Source organism: Aegilops tauschii, chromosome 2, assembly GCF_002575655.3.
Source record: "Aegilops tauschii subsp. strangulata cultivar AL8/78 chromosome 2, Aet v6.0, whole genome shotgun sequence".
NCBI classification, from domain to species: domain Eukaryota; kingdom Viridiplantae; phylum Streptophyta; class Magnoliopsida; order Poales; family Poaceae; genus Aegilops; species Aegilops tauschii.
The window spans coordinates 583,595,290-583,618,460 of NC_053036.3; the positions used below are offsets into that span (position 1 = coordinate 583,595,290).

At 46.4% G+C, this 23,171-nt stretch overlaps 1 protein-coding gene and 1 long non-coding RNA gene across 7 annotated transcripts; one reads left to right on the forward strand and one right to left on the reverse strand.

Annotated features, from left to right (window-relative positions):
- Positions 1-354: 354 nt before the first annotated feature.
- On the reverse strand, positions 355-20,536 carry LOC109741746 (uncharacterized). Of its 5 annotated transcripts, none has more exons than XR_005769175.3 (4): positions 20,052-20,536; positions 18,302-18,403; positions 1,135-1,240; positions 355-1,004 (listed from the first exon to the last, which is right to left on the reverse strand). XR_005769175.3 is itself a non-coding variant. In XM_020300818.4 (4 exons), the coding sequence occupies exons 1-4, from the start codon at positions 20,276-20,278 to the stop codon at positions 957-959; spliced, it is 405 nt and encodes a 134-aa protein (XP_020156407.1). In that variant the 5' UTR covers positions 20,279-20,529; the 3' UTR covers positions 355-956. The 5 variants fall into 5 exon arrangements, 3 of the variants coding, with proteins under 3 accessions (XP_020156407.1, XP_020156406.1, XP_020156408.1); XR_002227679.4 differs by having other exon boundaries at positions 1,119-1,240; positions 20,052-20,525; XM_020300818.4 differs by having other exon boundaries at positions 1,135-1,162; positions 20,052-20,529.
- Positions 1,267-10,270, forward strand: LOC109741745 (uncharacterized). Of its 2 annotated transcripts, XR_012203368.1 has the most exons (6): positions 1,267-4,645; positions 4,736-8,493; positions 8,589-8,840; positions 9,081-9,564; positions 9,669-9,801; positions 9,895-10,270. It is a non-coding gene; the product is annotated as an uncharacterized lncRNA (long non-coding RNA). The 2 variants fall into 2 exon arrangements; XR_012203367.1 differs by having other exon boundaries at positions 1,267-8,493.
- Positions 20,537-23,171: the final 2,635 nt, after the last annotated feature.

The following is a 23,171-nucleotide window of genomic DNA, read 5'->3' on the forward strand; positions in this document are numbered from 1 at the left end:
GCCAAATATATAGGCATGCTGATCATCTCCCTCGGTTCCACAACCACATAGCCGCTGCACCAGCGCAGCGCAGTCTTGACCAGGCACGCTTCCTTTCTCGATTATGATGAATTCGATAGACGCGTGAAAGGTGACAAGTCCAACGTGAGGGAGGATGGACTGGCATCCCGGACGCGTCCTTGATCTCCACAGGAGATTTTATGATCCCACCCACCCCTACAAGATTCCTTCCTCGCTTCTTATTACATTCTTGCCACCCCGCTTCCGGCTGCTAGCTTGCACTCCACGGGATGATATTCGCAGCAGAGGGAGATATACAGGCAGGCATGATATTACTTGTATGGATAAGCATGCTGGTCGGGATTCGGCCCACCAGGCGTGTTGAGCATCTTTTGCAATCTAATGCTACACAAAACAATTCTCTCAAAAAAAGGCTACACAAAATAATACTCTAACCTAAGGTGTGTAGAAGGCTACTGTTTCATGCCATCTTATACAGTTCCTCAAAAAAATAATCCACTAATGGTGCTTGCAAATGTCTGCGCATGCGCCTGCACACCTACATGTAGGCTTTCTTTTTTCTTTGACAGGCACTGAAATGTAGGCTTATGAAATCCGCGTCCAGAGGAGCCGTTTTAAATTCGAGCGCGGCAGAGCGGGATGGGTACGTAAAGTGAGGCAGCAAATGGGGAGCAGCGTGGTGGGTGACGCGCGGGATTGGCACGTTGGACCCAGCCCACGCCTACGACTACATCAGGCGCGAGTCGAAATAAAGAACGCCGCTGCTAAGCTGAGGTAGGCAAGCAGCAGGCGGAGCCAGCCAATGAAAGCTCTGCTTCGCTTCTGGTTCAAAGCACTGCTACCTCTAGATGCTGGGCGAAGCAAGCAGGCGGTGGGTGAACAGTATCAGCGCGTCATCCGGTGTGTAACTGCATGCAGCAGGCGGTGCGTCGTCTCTAGCCCTTGTCGACCAGGTGCCACCACTGGTAATACAGAAGAATGCTCTGTAAACAAATATAAGATCTTGTTATTTTTTTATATGTCTTTCAGAAAGTAGTACTATTGGATTTCTCAATAAAACAACAATAAATTTAAGAGAGGGAAATATAGAGATTCACCGCCCAAGTGAGACACCTGAGAAGCCAGCCCGCAAAAGAGACACCTGGAAGCCATGCATGCTTAACTTCATAAGGGACACCAACAACGCCGCGCCCAAGCGCACGCTTGAGAAGGCCGGGTTCTGGCACCGAGCCGTTCAATTATGAGGCGAAGGCCAGTTGAAAAAAGAAGGATTTTTTGATAAAATCAAAGTATATACATGTAATAAAATTTCATTGATGAATGTCTTTTTACAAGATACTCCTATATACACCTACTCCCTCCATCCACTTATATAGGGCCTAATACATTTTTAAAGGTAGCCTCTGACCAATGATAAAATTATTAGTATATGAGATGTACTCCTTCTATTTTTATTTAGTCTGCGTATTAGTTTTGGTCAAAATCAAGCTTTGTAATTTGACAAAGTTTATAAACAAAAATATCAACATATATATAAAAAATCAGTATCATTAAATTCATTATTGAATGTACTTTCAAATCATATAGATTTGTTATGGTAAATGTTTATATTTCTTTCTATAAACTTGGTTAAACTTTATGAAGTTTGACTTCAGTTAAACCTAATATGCAGAGTAAATAAAAACGGAGGGAGTATGATAGACAAATTACATCATTAGAAACTCTTTTCGCATACGAATTTGATGGAATGCTTTGTGTAACATGCATGCCATATATTATTGTGCTAACGGTGGTCAATGATGACCTTAAAAAATGATCAGGCCCTATATACGTGGGTGGAAGGAGTAATAATATTTTGACCAATGCTATAAATGTTTCAGCCAAGTCGTCAAAACTGCTATATTTAAACTGCAGGATGAAATAACCAAGATAGTACTTGAGACGTACTCACGACATCCCCAACACTGACCCCAAAATGCCTGCTCCTTCCAGACCGACGGTTCGGACACCGCAAGCCATCCAATGTCGATGCCCATCGGTCTACGGAGCAGTCTAAACCGTTTTGTTCATGCAAACCGGAACGAAAACATGTGATGCTTTCCGGCGGTCCGGACACCAATCACATTGAACTCCGACACCCTAGGTCCACCCAAAACTAAGTCGGAGCCCGCGCTTCCGTAGTTGGACGCACTGTTTCTGTCGGGGGATAACCCCCGGGTAGGCTCGGGAGTACAAGTTACAAGTCAACTTTTCGAAACATTGGGATGGCTCGAGTTCCTAAGTCCGGCTGGCCCTCCAGCCGGCCCCTCCGCGGGAGGCCGGTTGGGCACGACGCCATGTCGAATCCCGCCATATGACAAGACCTCTCCCACGTCGTGCACATCGTGGCTACAGTGCCACTGGTATCGCTGACCGGGGCGAATGACATCAGCGCGGCTCGGCACTGTGGAGGCCCAGTGCCAACCACTCCGTGACGCCCTGACCTACTGGCTACAGTGACGTGGAGCCGGCGGGCACCACTGGAGGCCAGGGACGCTGGCAACAGGGCCCATCACTCTTTCATTATCATTTGTAACCTCAGAGGTCCAAGTATAAGACATCCCAGGAGTCCCCCAATGAGGGGAAGAATTTGCCACGCCCCGCAATTTTTTTAAAGGCCGTGGTCCGATACGGTATCTGTTCGGACCACTTTTTTCGCGCAAAACTGTAAACCGACGGTTATTCTACAGTTCGGCGCGATATAAGAGGTCTGTTAGAGATGCTCTAAGCGCGAGATGCTCTAAGCGCGACATGAATCACGCTGCCGGCGAGTGGCCATAGTGGGCAGCGCATGTGCTTGCCCTGTGAATTTTTGGTATAGTTTATTTAGAATGTACATAGTTTGATTCATGTATGATGTAGTAGGAGAAAGAACGCTCCCTCTCGCGTCGCCTCCCCCGCGGGCGGCTCGGGAGGGCTCAGCCGCCGCCGCCTAGTAACCCTCCAGCGCCCTTCTCCCCCTCCGCCTCTGCCGATGGTCGGCGCTAGGCAAAGCCTGTGTGTGCGATGGCGGCGGCGGAGGGTCTCTCCTCCCTCTCCGGGATCCACGGCGGCGCGGTCGTCCTGGTCCGCGGGGTGCGGCTCTCTCAACGGTGTGGCGGATCCCGAAGGCGGCGGGCTCGCGGCGGTGCACGGGCGTCTAGATCAACTCTCGGCAGCGTGCGGGCTCCCGGCGGCGGCGGGATAGGTTGACGACGGGCTTGGGCGATGGCGCCGGCCGCGCGGTGCCGGATCTCGTCGCTTGTGGCGGATCTCGCCACTCCGGCCATCATGGAGGAACCTGGACCTGGGGCGGCGGCCCCGTTAGGCATGGCGACAGCGCCCTCGGCTGGCGACGTTCGCGGGGTGGATGGATGGCGTCTTGACCGCGCGGATGGTGAGGTGCCGGTGGATCTCCTCCGCACTGCAGGCTCTCTCCTGCTACACTTGGTGGCTTACGATCGCGGTCGTCGGCCTCAGTGCGTTCGCGGGGGCTGGTAGAGGTGCCAACGGACGAGAGGAAACTTTGGATGACTCGTTCATCCCGACGGCGGCGACGACCTGGGTCGCCGTTCTCCTCCTTGCAGGCGCCATCGAGGTCCCTGCGCTCCACCACGACCCCATGGACGGGTGAAAACCCAATATCTCCTTAGATTGGGCGGCGGCGGCACTGTGTGTGTCATACCCTTTTTGGAGGCGCCGCCTGGGGTGTTTGGGTGCTAGGTTAGAGGAACATGTGGGGAAGGATCGTGATTGATCACAGATGCTCCTATCTCTTTGACTACAACTACCTTCCCGTGGCCACATTGTCTCCTAGGAGACGTTTTCTCTCTCACAACCACAACTCCTCACACATGTTTATTTGTCTCCACGCTAGCACTGTCCCAGCTCATATTTATTTCCCTCCACGCTACAACGTGCTCTCTCTCTCTCTCTCTCTCTCTCTCTCTCTCTCATGACAAGACTTTAGTGCCTCGCCCCTGCTCTCTCTCTCTGATATGACCAGACTTTAGTGCCTCGCCCCTCCCCCGCCCTGTATAAGTTGAGTGGCTAGCGCCAGTGCGAGCACACAGCAACAGCACGCACAGATGGCTGCTTATTGTTTAGGGTTAGTGTCCCTCTAGAGATCTCGTTCAAGACGTCCAAGTGTGTCGAGGTTTTCATCCTCTCTCTCCCCTCTATCTCTCTTCCTTTCCTTTTCTTGTTCTTGGATTATGGTTTAGGTTAGCCTTCCATGTGTGTCGAGGTTTTCTTGTTCTTGGATTATGGTTTAGGTTATTTCTTGCAGATCTAGAGATCTCGTTCGTCTTGAGATTTTTCTTGTTCTCTATTTTTTATGTATGTTCATCTTGCACTGCATTTGCATTGTTAGTCATCTCTAACAGTCCATCTCTCTCTTGCAGATCTAGAGATCTCTGTTGGTTTTTTCATCAAGTGTGTTTCTCATCCTCTCTAAAGTGTCCCCCCTCTCTTTTCCCTCCTCTCTCTCTACAATTCTTTTTCTTGTTCATAATTTTGGATTAATCCATCTTGTTTGCTCACCTCAGAAATGCCAAAGCCGAAGAAAGCCTGGTTTCATGGTGCAGATAGTTTTGAAACTCGTACTGTTAGTACAAACTCCTGCTTTTACCCCCTCTCTTTCTGTGGATACATTATTTATCCTCTTGACTTGGTTATTTGTTATTAATTAATGTAGACACTTGAGGCAGACCGAGGATTCCTTAACCTCTTGGACCAGACGCAAGACAATCTCAGGAATGCACGAAACAATGCGCCAAACATGACGACGGTAATTTGGTTGAGCCCAAAAATAAAACTTTTTTAGTGTTTAGGGTAGAAATGAACATACGCTCTCTGCTTTCTTTGTTCGCCGGAAATTTGCTGCTATTCGAAATGTTATTTGGTTTTAGTTTCGGGCACATGAACATTGAGATATAATTCATATGAACAATATAGTTAGATGATATGCTCACACGTCTCAACAAATAACTATTGGACCTTTTTATTTTTTAATATGTTCTTAAACTTTGTTTTTTTATCCATCTTTAATCCATGCTTCGACATGCTTGTGCTTCCCCGTCTAATTAAGATATCCTTCTTGGCTTAGCCATTTTAACATTTACTGTTGCTCATTTGGATTTTTTATATAATCCTGCTTGCACCATAATTAGATATCTTACGGGCTATCACTCATTATTTTACAAAATACGCATCCTACAACCATCTATCTTTAGATTTATTTCATCATTACATTTGCAACGATATTTGTGTAGCTTAAGCACCCTTTCAAGATTGTCTTTTAGTTTCGTCTTTGAAATGTTATTCCACTATCCTCTAGTATATGTTAATTCCTAGCTATTTATTATTCAGGCTAGACTATGTTGTTTGTGCCCGACAGGCCGGCGCAAGTGGTCTTGTAACATAACATTTATGTCACTTCAAATATAAATGGTCAAAAATATATAATTTCATTGGTGCATATGGGGTCTATTATGCTTCGGGATTTTGGATTAGCCTCTCGTCTATACATCATGATGCTCTTAACAGTTGCATATATTCCTCAAATTTTTAGTCCACTCCCATTAATTGTTGACGGGAAACTTTATCCTCGCTCCAAATGGAATAAGTATTTGTCGGCTCAACGTATAAGATGTTTTTATGAGTACAATTTCATTTGTGAAATAAAAAAGATAAGTATAGAGATGAAGAACAAAGAGAATAACAACCTGAGCCGTCGACCATGATTGTTGATTACATTTATGCGACGGATTAGATCATACAGCTGATTACTTCTTCCTGAAAACATATTTCTGGGCATAAGATTTCTTTTCCATGTTTTAAATATGTCTATATTTACTTATTCCCAGTGTACGGTTTGTACTCATAGCGCACTTAAACATATATGCTAATCTTTTTTGCTGACCGTCATGCTTACTTCCAATGTAGTCTATATGTGTATATCTTTATTATTTTTGTTAATAGATTTGCCTATTTTTGCTTCCTTTATGCAAGGTCATGTATGTACATATGATATCGATTCTGTATGTTTTAGTCATACGCAGCAAAGGTGCGTTTTTTTTAGGTGAAATGCCCTAGCTGCGTATTGGTTGCTGGCCAGGGGTGCATGTGCCGTTGCATGTGTCCTTTCCATGCATATATCATATATCTTTCCATGCATTTATATATCGGACAGTAAAGTTGAGCTAATCCATCCACTTTTCTCTTTCATAAATGTACTTGTTTTTCTTACTGCATGCATATACGGTATGTTATATTGCTGGTCCATCTTATATTCTACCCCGTTCCTAAATATAATTCTTTGTACTACTTATCTGATATAAATATAGATTTTTACTTGCATGCATGCATATACTTGTGTTTCTTTTAGTGTGCATGCACATGTGATGCTATGGTACTACTTGAGTTCTTCAGACGGACGTTCTATAGCTTGTATCCGTTTTTTTTTCCTCAAAAGTTGCATGCAAGAGCGGCGTGCTTGCGTTTGCCACTTATTCGAGTCCTTAGGACACCTTTTCGGACTGTCATGTACAACTATTTGTTTTCTTCGGAAGTCGCATGCATATGGTGCGTTTGGTGGTGGCTTGATTGAGTTCTTCACGGGCGCCTTTTTAAACCGGCCTGTATTTGCTTCTTTTTTTAGAAATTGCATGCATAGTGCGTTACATGATGTTTTTTCCATGCAAGTCTTCCTTCTCCTGTACTGTACGTGATTGTGGTTGCCCCTGTTCATTATATAGACATATACTACGTGATAGATTTTCTCTTGTGTCTTGGCACGTGATAGAATTCACAGGTGCAAGTACATAATATTTGTGCCCGCAAAAAAAAGTACATAATATTTGTACGTAACGTCAGATCTTTAAATCCCATCCGTCTATATCTGAAATTAAGGGTCGAGGTAATTTAAGCTGTGTAAAGTAGTATTTTGTCAAATTGTTTGCCCCATGCTCTGTGCTATATACATACATATCTAAGTTAAAAAAAATAGTACGTACATATCTACTCTTTTAATCTGGTTTGAGGAAAAAAAAACTTTGCCCATGAGTTGTTGTCCAACGTGAAGCGCTAATGTAGTACTGCAGATAGATTTTCCTTAACGCAAAAAAGTGTCTGGATTAATTAGTTTGCTGAAATCATATCCCATATTATTTCAGCCCACGTACTTGTTCTGCTCGGACGCATCTTCTTTTTCTATGGTTGGGAGCGTTATAGTCGGACTCTTCCGAATCTCTTTTTTCCTACTTGGACTCTTACCTAGATGTCTGCCGAACTACTTTTTTGGTTGCCATACCATTTAACACCAAAACGTAAGCTAGTGTCCTCCTTTGTGTATGCACCAACGTTGCCTAGTCTAGTTGATTCGGACTAACGTTATAATAGGAAGTCATATGAGTTTTTGTTAACGAAGCAAATACGTGACACATGATGTGTCAACCTGTGTGCATAGATCCTCCTTTTTCAAAAAACTTTCATATTAAGTTGCAAAAAATTCTTATAATGTTTTTGTAGGACGTTTCTATGTTTGACCCAAAGAAATAGAAGTACTTGCCTTTTTTGGGGCAACACATAATATTGATCATAATTTTTTTTTTTGCCAAATAAATGTATCATAAATTCTATCAAACATATTTTCAAAAATATAAAATTCTATGCCTGCAGTAAAAGGCCATGCTTACTTCCAATTTGGATCTTGGGCTAAACTACACATATATTTTTAGATATTTAGGTGTATTTTTGGATGTTAGGCTTGTAGAATTGTTAAAAGCCAATTGGTTCCCTTATGTTTTCCTAACAAACCCAAGTTCACTCCTATGATATTACATAAATTTGATTGTAATATAAACTCATAACCACAAAAACTAAACCAAAATTTCTGCTACACTAGATCTTAATAACCAATTATTCTTACCTAGATGTATATAAGAGAATGTTAGTTGTATAGTATTAATTGAAACCACTAACTCTTGTCTATCCAAACACATTTTATTTATTATTCCATAGAGTAAGCAAATGTATTCTAACCTCTAACCGACAACATACATATGCATTCATGCAGAAAGTCTTGGGTGGGTTTGTTAGAACCTTCTACTTTGATGAAGAATCTAATGCTGATGTCATTGACGGCGTAATGCAAATTGAGTATGATCTAGAACAGTTCAGAGTATACCCTATCACAGTAGTGGTCTTAGAGCATAAGGACAACTCTAGTGAGATTGGAGATGCAATTGTTGGGCATACTCAAAAGCTTTCTGGCTATGGTGGTGACTTAATTGTGCGAGCATATTTCAGTGCGTTTGCCCATAAAATCCAGAAATATATAGTGGCCTACGAGCCATTCGCCCGGTCCTCAATTTGGGGAATACGCAACCCGGCATTTTTTTCTGCTGATGGCCTACAGCTGGACTTGACAGAATATTGGCGAAAAAGGATGAGGTGCGTTGTCTCATACAATTAATATGTTGACTAATGTCTAGAGATCAGGTCTAGAGATAGCTGATTCATTCCTGTGTTCTTTTGGGATCGCGCAGGTCATTCATAAAACTTCTCCATTACGCGGCACAGCGCGAAATCAGACATGGTAGTCTCTCGAGCCCTAGCAGCTACGTGACTTGTCGTGGAGATCAGAGGATAATTAATATGGGGCGAGTTTATCATGACAAATACGAAGCCGGGAAAGACATGGAGGATCTTATGCATCTTATATCTAGACTATTCCCTGACAGTTCGACTAAATATGAGTGGGTATCCCTTAAGAATCTTCTGATTTCAAAGACCATGAGGTACTATTCTGCCATATCTCACAACACAGCTTAGCAGTACATGACAATGTGAAAAATTAATTAAATTAAATATGGAAGTTCTAGCCATAATGCAAGAACTATCTCAAGTGTAGGTAGACTTTATTACCTTTACGATACAAAAAAGAAAGACTTCTATTACTAGTACGTGTTCTTGATGTACCTACTCCTAGAATAGTGTGTCCGCAGTACTAACTAATTAATATTTGGGTATGCATGCAGTGACCCAGCAACAGTCCAGAATTTCCTTCGTATTGCCTTGGGGCACCCAATTTTATTGGACACCGTATAAGAAAAACTGGAATGCTTTGTAACTCTCCATGAAGGTGTGATGGATCTGGACGATGCTTCGGGGCACAGAGCTAGGTTCTCAAATAGGATTCACCGTGACTACCCCCAGTTGAGAAGGTTCTTCTCTAGTGACCTCCAGGATAAAGTGGCTAGCGAGTATGATTTCCGTTTTCGAAGACTTGTTCCGTGGAACAAGCTCTACTACCGCCTCTTTACATTCCGACACGCCAATTATTTGGTACTGAAAGCAAACACTAACTATGGGAGGGGGCCACCACATGAGTATCCAATGAATCAGTTCCTAAAGGACCTTCGATACAATATTTGGTCACCTAGGTATGGTGAACGATACATCTATATCAATATCATCAGGTTGGTTCAGAACCTGATAAAGCATGGAGCTGAATACTGTGCGGTATACACCTAAGCCACATGATTTATTTTTCTGACTCTTTACTTCCCATTCTTTTCCGAATTCGGCTTCTAATAACTAACTAGTACTCTCTATCAATATTTCAGCAATTTGGGGATCTGAATGATCTCCTCACTGAGATCAAAACTCATTTTAGCCATAATATGTGTGCTTGCTATACCCTCCTAAATACGAAGAAGGATTGGATTACTACGCCGTCGTTCGAGCCATATGGACGACGTAAGATTTAAATAGATGTCTCCCATTCATATATAAGTATTTTGCAAGTTCCAGTTGTACGCAGCTATCTAATTGTTGGTTTATCCATGTCAGTGCCTACACAGATGATGTGAGATCAGGACGAAGAAGTGGCCGGACCTCAACAGCAACCGGAGATTCTCTGAGTATGGATGCGAGATGGACGGCAGTGGCTTGAGCCGTTAGGTCGGTCTCTTTGGTACTTGTGCATCTTTGCTCAGTGCCTCCTTATCAGCGTTGCGTCGCTTGTATCGGTCTATGTGACCATGTATCGGATTAGTACACCTCTATATCTAGCTTATGTGCGCTGAGTCGCATTTGTTTGGTCCCTCGGACTTTGTAACTTTTCATTGGAATCTTGCCTTGACTTAAGGGCCTCATTTTTAAAAAGTGCGGATTCTTCCCCAGCTAGGAATATTAATGGTTAAGCCCGTGCATTTATCTCGTTGAACTCATGGTTTAGTTCTGGTATATCGTTTCTATGTCGGTGTAGGGTGAGCATGTCCCTCCAAGCGCCCCTCCAAGTACCGACGCCTCTCCCCCAAACCAACTCCCCGTCGTCGTGCATGGCCATGATATCGGTGACCGCGTCCGACATGCACGCGAGTTCACCCGCTTCCTGCTTCGCATCGACGAGCTGCCCAGACTGGAATTCAAGATTCTGTCTGGCAGGCGCTGCACTCTCTCATTTCTCTGAACGCACGATCCGCGGCCGCGTCTAGTGATTTCCTCTCTTCTTCCACTCCAACACCCCGCCCCTCGACGAGCCACTCGTCGCCACCCTTCTTCAGTGCCGCTTTGGTGGCTATGCTCCCGACTTCTCAGTCAACCGCTGCCCAGCCTCGGCGTTCACCTTCTTTGCCAGCTGCGACACGGTAACCAGGCTCATCTCCTCCTGCTCTCCGCTCGTGTGGCCGCATTACTAGGCCTCCATTGTGCTCAGGCCTTCCCAGTACGCCTCTACCTCGCGCAACGGCGCAGTGCGAACAGCCACCATCTCGCTTGGTCGTGCTGCGCGCGTCTGCAGGCGCCTCTGCCTCGCCCCTCGTGGAGGAGGTCAGGTCCATCTGCCGAACTGCGTGCCATGAGCCTTTGTAAACAAATATTCTAGCAGAACGCGAGGAAGGGAACGAGTAAGATTTATGCCGCCATGGCGGTTGGCGGCAGCTGGAGTGGCCGGCGGCCCTTCCAAGGTGGTGGCGCTGCAGCTGGTGCCCGTTCTGCTCCGGTGGGGTGGCGGGGCACCGGCAGGACCTGGCCAGGGCGTGGAGACGCAGGTGGTGTGGTGGTTGACGCTCCTCTGGCGGCCTTCTTCCGCGGCAGGGTGCGGTCGATCCGGCGACCCTCGCCGGCGGACGGGTGGCTGCCTCTTCCTCGCGTGGTTCTGGCCGGAGGCCGTGGTAGGGCGTCAGGGATGATGCAGGGGAGGCTGCTGGAGGGACGGGTAGACCGACTACCTGTCATCGGTGCAGGGGTGCGCCGGTCCGGACGAGCTTCGCTCCCCCCTCCCCTTTTCCTGGCCTAGTGCCTCCTTCCGCTGACCGATGTTTGGGGCGGGCCGGTCACCGGCGGTTCCGATGGTGCCAGGGGTTTGCCGGTCGGCTTAAAGCTCGGGCCTTTGATGGTCTCCGGAGTGTCTGGATGCAAGGCGGCGGCCTTGGTGGTGGGAGCTGCTGGCTCGTGGGTGGAGCTCGCGGCTCAGGTGCTGACGGGCTTACTGCCATGGCCGCGTGGGCGGCATGGGGGCGGGCATTCGACGATCTCGATGGTGGTGCGGGCCAGCACTCTCCTATGGGGTCGTACCTCGGGCGGAGGCGGAGGGTGGTGGCCGGGGTGAAAATCTCGTCTGGCTCGGAGCCAGACCGATGGCGACGGCGTCCTTGCGTCGTTTCCTTCTTGAAGGCTCCATCGCGGTGACCCTGCGTCCTTCGTGTTACTCCGGGTGAAAACCTAGATCCCCTGGATCTGGCGGTGGCGGTTCTTCGGTGTCGTTTCTTTGTTGAAAGCATCACTTTGGAGTTTGGAGTCCCTGGTTCGTCGAGTGGCGGCTTCGTCTCCTCGCGTTGACTCGTTCACGGTGGAGAGCTCTTTAGATCCTTAGCTATACTCTTCTGCCTACTTCTTGTTTGCTTTGGGGTGTTTGGAGTAGCGTTGCTATTCGTCAGCTCCCTTGTATCTGCCTTGGGTGTGTGTGGTGTCGGGTGGCTTGCATCATGTATGTCGATCGTTGTTTTATATATAAAGCGGGGCGAAAGCCTTTTTCGGTAAAAGAGAACATTCATTACCGTTCTGAGCAGGGAAAGCCGGAAAGGGAAGGGAAAGTTTTAACCTAGTCATTTTAGCATCAACTCTTCCAAATAAGTTGGTCTGTCTAGGACACATTTAGATGTGACATAATTATGTCACATCTAAGATGACGTCACCCTGTTGTGGCCCTCCTGATCGATCTGTTTGGTCTCCCGCGTTCGATTGTTCGTCACCTGCACGCTTCCTCCCTTCGACCCTCATCCTTTTTTTTTTGAGAAATCTCGCCTGCTTTATTCATTCAAAACGATTGTCATAGGTACAAGGTTTGGGTCATGGGGGACGCCCAACCAAACATGTCTACCTATATCTAGGTTACAAGCAAATTTGGCGAGATTGTGAGCTTCAAAATTGAAGTTTCTACGCTCGAAAACAAAAAACAAAAGAGCAAGAAATAAAGCTATTACAGTGATTCGTTATTTCATGCACCAAAGCGGCATTAGGGCCTCCAGTACCCCTGTTGATGTCGTTCACCGCCTCTTCGCAGTCCGAGGCCACGCGCACCTTCTGCTCACCCAGGTCGTCAGCCAAAGCAAGGGATTCGCGGCATGCAAACGTCTCCAAAGTTAAAGGATCAGCGATTCCATAGTAAACCACCGCCGATGACCCTAGGTAGTGTCCGTCCTAGTCGCCGCATAGAGCTGCAACTGCCCCACCTCGCCGGGATCTCACTACTGCTCCATCCACGTTAATCTTCGCGATGCCACTCGGAGGAGGAAGCCACCGCTTCGGTTGTGGTGGTGACACAGTACGAGTACTTTCATGCATTCTTCCAGCGCTCAAGTGGCCCAGCTCGTCGATGTAGTTGTTGATGAAAGATGCCGTGTGTTGAGGGCTCTGAAAAATCGATTCATAGATGGCCTTTCTCCTAGCATACCATATTGACCACAATGTGATGACCATCCTTGTAAAACTAGCATGATCCATCTTCTCATTCAGCTCAAACAGCCAGATTCTTGCGTTAGATTCCAGGTTTTCTGACATGAGCGACACTAGTGTTTCATCCGACAGCGCCCACACGCATCGGACATCGTGCATGCAACTAGAGCATGGTGCCATGAGTCCTCACATCCACATAACGGGCATACATCTTGCACTGCCATGTTTCGTCTCTTCAGAAACATCCGTGGTTGGGAGAGAATGATGAGCAAGCCTCCACAGGAAAATTCTCACCTTCGACGGGATTTTTAATTTCCACATAGAGGTCCAGGCTTTTTCATCTTTCTCCGAATGAGATGATCCGCTTCCTCCATTCAGCCACTCCTCCCTCTGCAACTTTGTCTTAAGCAAAAATTTATAGGCTGAGCTCACGCTAAATTGGCCTTTCTTATCCGGGTTCCAAGCCCAAAAATCATCTATATTACGTGTGCACACCGGGATCTTCATGATAGCATCCGCATCAATAGGCAAGAAAACTGTCCGGACTAATGCCTCATTCCATGAGGCCGTTGCCGGGGAGAGCAACTCCGAGACGTACCTTGGGGGATTGACCACTACCGACGTGATGGGCCGTGGTGTCATCTCCTTCGGTATCCAGTTATCATTCCAGATATCCGTTGTTTGGCCATTACCAATTCGGCGGATGATTCCCTGCTTTACCAAATCCCGCCCCTCCAGGATAGCACGCCAAATCTGAGAAGGCCTAGACCCCAACTCAGCATTGAGAATCGTCCTGTCAGGGTAGTATGCGGCTTTCAGTATTCTGGCACTCAAGCTTGTTGGTTCTTGCAAGAGTCTCCATGCTTGTCGTGCCAACAAAGATAGGTTGAAAATCTCAAGATCTCTAAAGCCAAGCCCTCCCAAGTGTTTTGGACGTGTCATCACGTCCCATGACACCCAAGCCGGTTTGCGTTCACCCTGCTTACATCCCCACCAAAATTTCCTAATGATGGATTTGATATGATCACACAAACCTCTCTGGGAGTTTAAAACATGACATAGAGAAAACCGGGATAGCTTGGGCGACGGACTTAATTAGTACATCTTTCCGACCAGCAGACAGGCATTTGCTCATCCATCCCTTCACCCTGTCCCAAACTCTGTCGCTCAAATATTTAAATGTACCTTTCTTTGAGTGTCCCACAACCGTTGGCATGCCCAAGTACCTATCACTCAAAGATTCGTTGGGAACTTGCAAGTAGCCTTTGACAGCGTCACGAACTATCTCTGGGCAACCCTTGCTGAAGAAAATAGATGATTTCTCTTTGTTTATCCTCTGACCAGATGCCATGCAATAAGTATCCAATAGGTTTGATACTGCTTCTGCTCCATCTACACTTGCCCTGAAAAACAGCAGGCTATCATCCGCGAATAAAAGGTGGTTCACCGCCGGGGCCGACGGTGCCACCTTAATGCCGCTGAGCTGGGATGATTGGTTCTGGAATTTTAAGAGGCACGAAAGGCCCTCTGCTGCTAACAAGAAAAGGTACAGAGAGATTGGATCTCCCTATCGAATACCCCTTGTGGGTTTAAACGCTTCTGACTTCACACCATTGAACATTACAGAAAAGGATACTGAGCTCACCATATTCATAACAACAGAAACCCATGGTGTAGCAAAGCCCAATTTCTCCATGATAGATCTCAAGTAACTCTACTCCACGCGATCATATGCCTTCATCATGTCAAGTTTCAAAGCTGCATATCTGTTGTTCTTTGATCTGTTCCTCTTCATGAAGTGTAAACATTCATAGGCCGAGATTATGTTGTCAGTTATCAGTCTTTCGGGACGAAAGCCGACTGCTCCTCTGATATTATCTCTGGGAGAATTAACTTAAGCCGGTTTGGTAGCACCTTCGAAGCAATCTTCTAGAAAACGTTACAAAGACTTATTGGGCGAAACTGAGAGAGCAAAGTTGGGTTTGATACCTTCGGAACAAGAACCAGCAAGGTACCATTCAAGCATGCAGGGCTCTCCTCCCCCTTAACAATAGCCAACACTGCCCTAGTGACCGCTTCACCACATACATCCCAGTGTCTCTGAAAGAAATGAGCCGGAAAGCCGTCTGGACCTGGAGCTTTTGTGGGAAACATCTGGAAAAGAGCAGTCTTAACCTCCTTCGCTTCATACGGGGCCAAGAGGGATGCATTCATCTCCGGTGTAACCTTCAACGGCACGTGCTGGAGAACGTCCAGTACCCCCTGAACACCTTCTGAAGTATATAGTTGTTTGTAAAAGTCAAGTGCCATATGTTGCATTTCCGTTAGCTCAGTAGTTACTTGCCCATCCGGTTTTTGCATAGCCTTGATTAAATTCTTCCTCCTCCTCATTGATGCCCGCATGTGGAAGAAACGAGAGTTCCGATCCCCTGCTGATAACCACTCAACACGTGGTCGTTGTCTCCACATCAGCTCTTCCTGCAAATAGAGTTCAATCAGGCGGTCATTGATCTTGATCTCCGCGTGAGACGGGCCTACCCTCATGTTGTCGCTTCTTAGGCGTTCGAGCTCCTTCTTTAAACTGTGGATTTCCCCTCTAACACTCCCAAATGTGGTTCGCGACCAGTCGCCCAAGTTATTTGCCAAAGCCTCGAGATTCGCGCGGACTTCACCCGCCGACAGATTATGGCCATTGGACTCCCACGCTGCGTGCACAGTAGATTTCAAATCCGGGTGAGTCTCCCACATCACTTCGTACCTGAACTGCTTGGCTCTCTTGACTCCTCCATTCGTTTGGGCGAGCTGTAGTAGGATGTGCGAATGATCTGAAGTCGTTGCTGTGATGTGTTCTACAGCCGCTGATGGAAACAAACCACACCAATCCACCGAGCCCAAAGCCCTATCCAACCTGACTCGGGTATATGAGCCGCCTGTTACTTTCTTCTCATAGGTCCACCTTGTGCCCTTGTAACCAAGATCAAGCAAGCCACACACATCAATCGCACCTCTGAAGCCCTGGATTTGCGATTGACTCCTAGACCCAATACCATCATGTTCATCATGTCTCAACACCTCGTTGAAATCACCTATACACACCCACGGCATATCTTGGAGAGTGGACAGGTTTTTCATTGTATTCCATGTGTGATAGCGAAGGTGGGTCTGAGCTTCACCATAGAAACAAGAGAGCCTCCATGGTTGATCACCTATGCCAGTGATCTTGCAGTCAATATGATACTTCGAATAACCCAAAATCTCGTTCTTTATTTCATTATTTCAGAAAATAGCCAAACCTCCGCTCCTACCAGAGGAATCAACAGCAAATGAACTATCATAACCTAAAGTACTTTTCAAATTTTCCGCTCTTTCCCCACTGATCTGGGTTTCAACTATACAAAGTACTCTAGGGGCAAACTTATTCGCGAGTTCGCGTAGCTCTTGAACTGTCGGGGCGTTGCCAATCCCCCGGCAGTTCCAACATAGAAGATTCATTGCGTCCGGCGGTCCTCCGCCACAGGGAGGCCGCCGATCTCGCGTCCGAGTTCTTTACCCCATTGGGGTTCTTCTTTACACCAATCGTTCCGTCCTTCTCGCCCAAATTTCATGTCTTCCCAGTCTGTCCCATTAGCTTAGACCGCTTTGGGTCCTGCTTAGGAGGAGGGCTCAGTGGCACCGCACCCCCACTCGGCTTTGTAGCCACGACCAGCTCCAGCCCCGTGGTGGACTTGGGGTTTGGGGAACCAGCCACCTGCTCGGACGAATGCTTTCTGTTGGCGTCTATGACCTCCACATCCATCCCTTCATCAAGTTTTGCACCCTGCTGGCTCGACTCCGGACTGGGCGTAGCATCCATCTCTTGGTTCTGATTCTTCTGGTTCTTGTTTCGGCGTCGCGTTCCCCAAGCAGTGGTCGCAGGAGCATGTAAGTTTTTAAACACCAGGGTAGGGGGGGGGGGGGGGGTGCACCCCATCACCATGCTCCTTAAACTCATGGCCCATCATGCCGCACACCTGGCACCAGTCGGGCAAGCGTTCATACTCTTGACAGCGAAAATTTCCCTCTCTCCACCACGGATCAGGGATATAGCTTTCTTCAGCGGATGTCGAACGTCCAGTCTGACCCTGACTCTGTAAAAGTTTCCTTCGAAGTCAAAAGATGATGGCTCGGAGTCGACAAACTCACCAATCTTTGAGGCCAGCGCCTTAACTTTTCCATGGAAAGCGAACGGGAGCTCGATGATTCTTGCCCAGATCTCGAAGGTGAAGAGCTCAATCGAGGAGGGTTTTGTGTACCCATCATATGGGTGATGATCACTGAATTTCCCCTAAAGTGCCATGGACCGCCCTGGGTAACGCGCTCCCAATCCCCCAAACAATCAAATTCCATCTGGAAAAGATTTTCGTCCAAGGTTTTGATCTTGACTGGCCTGGCTAGATCCCACGCCGACCTCATGCTGCGGAAGAACCAGTAGGTGCTGAAGCCCTTGTCCATATGAACTCGGGCTAGAATCATCCAGCGGAGCGCCTCCTCTGCTGGGGCGTCATCATCCTCGAAGATCACATCGTCGAGGTCATCTTCTTTGAGGGCCAACTCCTCCAGATTGCCTTTTCCCTTGCGGTCAGCCGCCGAAGAACTTCCCTGACTTGCCATCAGGACCAGACAGAGTGGACGATCGATCTCTCACGCAGAAAACCCTAACTCTCCGGCGATGGGAGAACAGCCCCAGGTCTGGGCGGCAGGCAGGGCTGCCCCGTTCCCTGGATGCAGATCCCAAGGCTACCGGCGAGAAGGACGGTAAATCTCAACGTCGCCAATGGCGGCGAGAGGAGACGAAAACCCTAACTATATGGAAACTGGGTACACTTCCATGATTTTTTGTTTTTTTTTAATGATTTTCACCCCTCATCCTTTTTGTTGTTGCTTCCAGGGCTTGGCCGCACCCCTCCCCCACTTTCCTGGGCCTGGGCCTTGTGTTTGTGGGCTTAATTGTTTGTTTGTTCTAGAAAAAAAATTGGATTGGAAACAGATATACGCCTTGTGTGAGTCCAGGACTGCGCACTTTGTTTGTCAAACAAGCTTGCAAAAAAAATGGGGAAAGAGTGGGCGTTTTTTTCTCTTTTGCCAGCTGATGATCGCAGCTATCTTGCCACCCGCACCCCAGATGTCCCTCCCCCCCCCCCCCCCCCTCCCCTGATAAGGACAAGTAGAAAACAGAGACAAACAACAATTGGAGATCTGTAGAAAGAAAAGGAGCAAGTTGCATGAGGGAAAAAAAATGTCAGGCAATGGTAACTCTTACCACGGTGAGTTTTCTGAATCTTCCTTGAGTTCCTTCTTCTGAAACCCCACCCAAAGAATGCTAGTGCTTGTTGCAGTCTTCATGGGACAAGGATTGATTGGTCTGTGGAGAAAAATCAGATAGTTATTAGGCATGTAGATCAGTGCATAGCAGTTGTGTTATGGCAAAAACAAGACAAAAAGCCCTGTTGCATGAGTGTGTGTTGGCGTGGCCGATTCCACCGACTGCCCCCACCATTCCTACCAAGTAGAATTGACAGAAAAAATGTTCCAGAGATCAAAGTGATCCCTGTCCCTTAAATCTTATAAATCTTAAGGTGACCAACTAAGAAAGGGACATAGAAAACACTGATGATGAACACCAAAAAACACTGGACCTTACAAAAAAAATGCTTGTTCGTAAAATTCCAAATGATTTTCGTTCTAAAAAAATAAATCCAAATGATGACCAACTTAGAGGGCATTAATCTATTAAAAAAAACAGAGAAACCCTGCTAGAAATCTCACCTACACATGCACAAACAAAAGTCCACTGACAGTAGTTCACAAGCATAAAACTAGCCTGGAGCCACAAAAACAAGAATTATGAAAAAAACTACCGACAGTAGTCCACCGACAGTACTTTAACTGATATTTGCACCGCAGTGTCTTATCATCAAGTTTTGATTCAAAAACCAACCTAGGCAACTGCACGTGGAGAAGATGGCCCCAACTGGGCAAGCATCGCTAAAAATGGAAGAACGCCCCCAACTGGGCAAACCTATGGCTGGCAAACGTTTTGATCACGAGATATAGGAACAAAAATTAAGCTCTCTGTCTCCTTGGAGTAAACACTTGATTTCACCTATCGAAGCCGCCACAGGTGATCTATTAGTACCATGCTCTTGTATCATCGCCGTTGCAAACTGAATCAGATGTTGACAAGCACATACATATTTAGACAACAGCAAGCAGTCGTGCAAAAATCTGAAGCATGTCCTGTAGGGGGAACCAACAACGGTTTTTTTTTTGCATGTCTAGAATTAGAATCAAAGAATAGAAAAAGTATATAGAAGCCCCTAGAATCAGAATTGTGTGGCTGCCGGGTTTGCACGTCTGAATCAAAACAATTTCAGTCTGAAACAAAGCGTGTGACTGACCATTGGGAATTTCAGACTGAACCAAACAATTCCTCAAGCAAGCCATTTCAGTCCACGGATAGAACTTCAGTCTGAATCAACAATTTCAGTCTTAACGAACAAATTCAGTCCGTATAACAAACAAAATTCAGACTCTTAATTCAGTCTGAATGAAGTCCGCATCCCCCTCTCAAGATCTGAACATTTGCACAGTTGGACATATGGATGGAAAAGCAAAAAGTATTCAGAGTTTCACATAAGCCTAATCGATGCTGCTAATTACTCCTAGGGAGTAGGGAGTAACACCATAATCACCACCTACCAGCTAACCAGGATCTTAAAAATTCAGAAATGCTATCCTAGTCTGAATCAAACAAATTCAGTCTGAATGAACAAATTCTGACTAGCTAACAGATTCAGTCTGTATAAAAAAATTTACAGTCTCAGTGAATCAAAGTCAACATACCCCCGCTGCCCAACCCCATAGCCCCCAACCTTACCCACACAAAATCCACCGGACAGCCAACGAGTTCTACCGTGTAAGCGCAACACTGAATTGAACTGAGCGGAACCAAATTGGAACTCCGTATACGAAAGAAAAAATCGAAGAGCGTGAGGTAGACTTGCTCTTACTCGCTCCTGCGCCACGACGTCTGCGTCCGCGGCGCACAGATCGGGGACCCTGCCGATGGCGGGGGTGCGTCGCCCGCGCAGAGCTCGTGGACGGTGCAGATGGCGGGGGGCTTGTCGGCCGCGCAGAGCTTCTGAACGGTGGCGATGCCGGGGAGCTCGTCGGCCGCGCAGACCTCGTGGATGTTGCTGATGGCGGGTGGCTCGTCGGCGGCCACATCGGAGGCCATCGTCTTCGAGGTACTCGCCCCGTCTCTGCCCAGCTGTCTCTCCCACCGATTCAAACAGTGCGGGAAAAAAAACTGAGCCACACAATTTAGGTGTTATCCGTTGCATCTTTAGAAATCTTACAGAAAACCCCATACAAAAATAAATAATGCAGTTGACTACAAAAACTGGTCAGTACGTTCCTACAAAATTAGTGTTAGGTTGTTTTGTAAAATAATGATCACATTAAATAAAAAATAGGGCTGGCAATATAAAAAAATGGGTTCATGGTAAAAAAACCACAAAATGGAAAAACGAAAAAATAACGAGTCACAAGAGGTTTGAATGAAAAATATTTGACAATTAAAAATTAATGGTAAAAAATGGCAAATACAACATCGCATTTATATTAAAAAGAAGTAGAATTTGTTCTTTTTTAGGGATTTCATGAATTTTTTATTCTATTAAATGGAATATTGCAACCCCCCACACACACACAAACACATATGCCCCTAGTTGCAAGCCGAGAGTTGACTTCCAACTATGGCAACTACAAAAATAAGTACGAAGCGTCCAACTTGCAAATTGAGGGTTGACTTCTAACTGGGCATGGTTGCAAGTTAATGATTGATTTGCAAAATCTGTTTCTACTATAATATCTATGAAAACACACCCCTCCTACTTGCGACTTGATGATCGACATGCAACTGGGTCCCTACAGAAACAGATGCAACCCCTAGTTGCAAGTCGATGGTTGACTTGCAACTGGGACACGTACAAATACACTCTCATTCCTAGTTGTCCGTCGATAGTTGACTTGCAAACGGGACCCTATACAAACACGCCCTAGTTGCGAGTCGATGGTTGACAGGCAACTGGGGGCCCAGACAAACACACAGACGTCGCCCCCTAGTTGCGAGTCGATGGTTGACACGCAACTGGGGTCCCCGACAAACACACAGACGTCGCTCCCCTAGTTGCGAGTCGATGGTTGACACGTGATACGTCTCCGTCGTATGTATAATTTTTGATTGTTCCATGCCATTATTATACAACTTTCATATACTTTTGGCAACCTTTTAATCTATTTTTGGGACTAACATATTGATCCAGTGCCCAGTGCCAGTTCCTGTTTGTTGCATGTTTTTTGTTTCGCAGAAAATCCATATCAAACGGAGTCCAAACGGGATAAAAACTGACGGAGATTATTTTTGAAATATACGTGATTTTTGGGAAGAAGAATCAATGCGAGACGATGCCCGAGGGGGCCACAAGACACGGGGCGTGCCCTAGGGGGGTGGGCGCGCCCCTGACCCTCGTGGCCACCCCGTAAGGCAGTTGGTGCCATTCTTTCGCCGCAAGAAAGCCAATATCCGGATAAAAATCGTGTCCAAATTTCAGCCCAATCGGAGTTACGGATCTCCGGGAATATAAGAAACGGTGAAAGGCCAGAATCCGGAGCGCAGAAACAAAGAGAGACAGAGAGACAGATCCAATCTCGGAGGGGCTCTCGCCCCTCCCATGCCATGGAAGCCAAGGACCAGAGGGGAAACCCTTCTCCCATCTAGGGAGAAGGTCAAGGAAGAAGAAGAAGAAGGGGGGCTCTCTCCCCCTCTCTCCCGGTGGCGCCGGAACGCCGCCAGGGCCATCATCGTGCGACGACGATCTACACCCAACACCTCCGTCATCTTCACCAACATCTTCATCACCTCCCCCCATCTATCTACAGCGGTCCACTCTCCCGCAATCCGCTGTACCCTCTACTTGAACATGGTGCTTTATGCTTCATATTATTATCTAATGATGTGTTGCCATCCTATGATGCCGGAGTAGATTTTCGTTGTCCTATTGGTAATTGGTGAATTGCTATGATTGGTTTAATTTGCTTGTGGTTATGTTGCTGTCGTTTGGTGCCCATCATATGAGCGCGCGCGTGGATCACACCGTAGGGTTAGTTGTATGTTGATAGGACTATGTATTGGAGGGCAAGAGTGACAGAAGCTTCAACCTAGCATAGAAATTGATGCATACGGGATTGAAGGGGGACCAATATATCTTAATGCTATGGTTGGGTTTTACCTTAATGAACGTTAGTAGTTGCGGATGCTTGCTAATAGTTCCAATCATAAGTGCATAGAATTCCAAGTCAGGGATGACATGCTAGCAGTGGCCTCTCCCACATAAAACTTGCTATCGATCTAGTAAAGTAGTCAATTGCTTAGGGACAATTTCGCAACTCCTACCACCACTTTTCCACACTCGCTATACTAACTTTATTGCTTCTTTATCTAAATAGCCCCTAGTTTTTATTAACGTGCTCTTTATATTCTTGGAAACCTATCCCGTTACACCTACAAAGTACTTCTAGTTTTATACTTGTTCTAGGTAAAGCGAACGTCAAGCGTGCGTAGAGTTGTATCTGTGGTCGATAAAACTTGAGGGAATATTTGTTCTACCTTTAGCTCCTCGTTGTGTTCGACACTCTTACTTATCGAAAGAGGCTACAATTGATCCCCTATACTTGTGGGTTATCAAGACCTTTTTCTGGCGCCGTTGCCGGGGAGTTATAGCGTGGGGTGAATATTCTCGTGTGTGCTTGTTTGCTTTATCACTAAGTAATTTTTATTTTCTATTATAAGTTGTTCTCTATCTTTAGTTGTGGATATGGAACATGAAACACCAAAAAAATTAGTGGTACTTGCTACTCATGGAGATGGGGAACCTCCTAAAACCCTCGATGCTTGTTATGTGAAAGATATTATGCACTACTTCAATAATCCTGAGAAAACCCCATTCAACTATATAATGGGAGTAACGTTGGATCAACGTGAATACTTTACGGATTATTGCTTGACTCATAAAGGGAAATTGTTATGGGATCAAATTCATATATTGAAGTGGTATGCTTGGAATCTA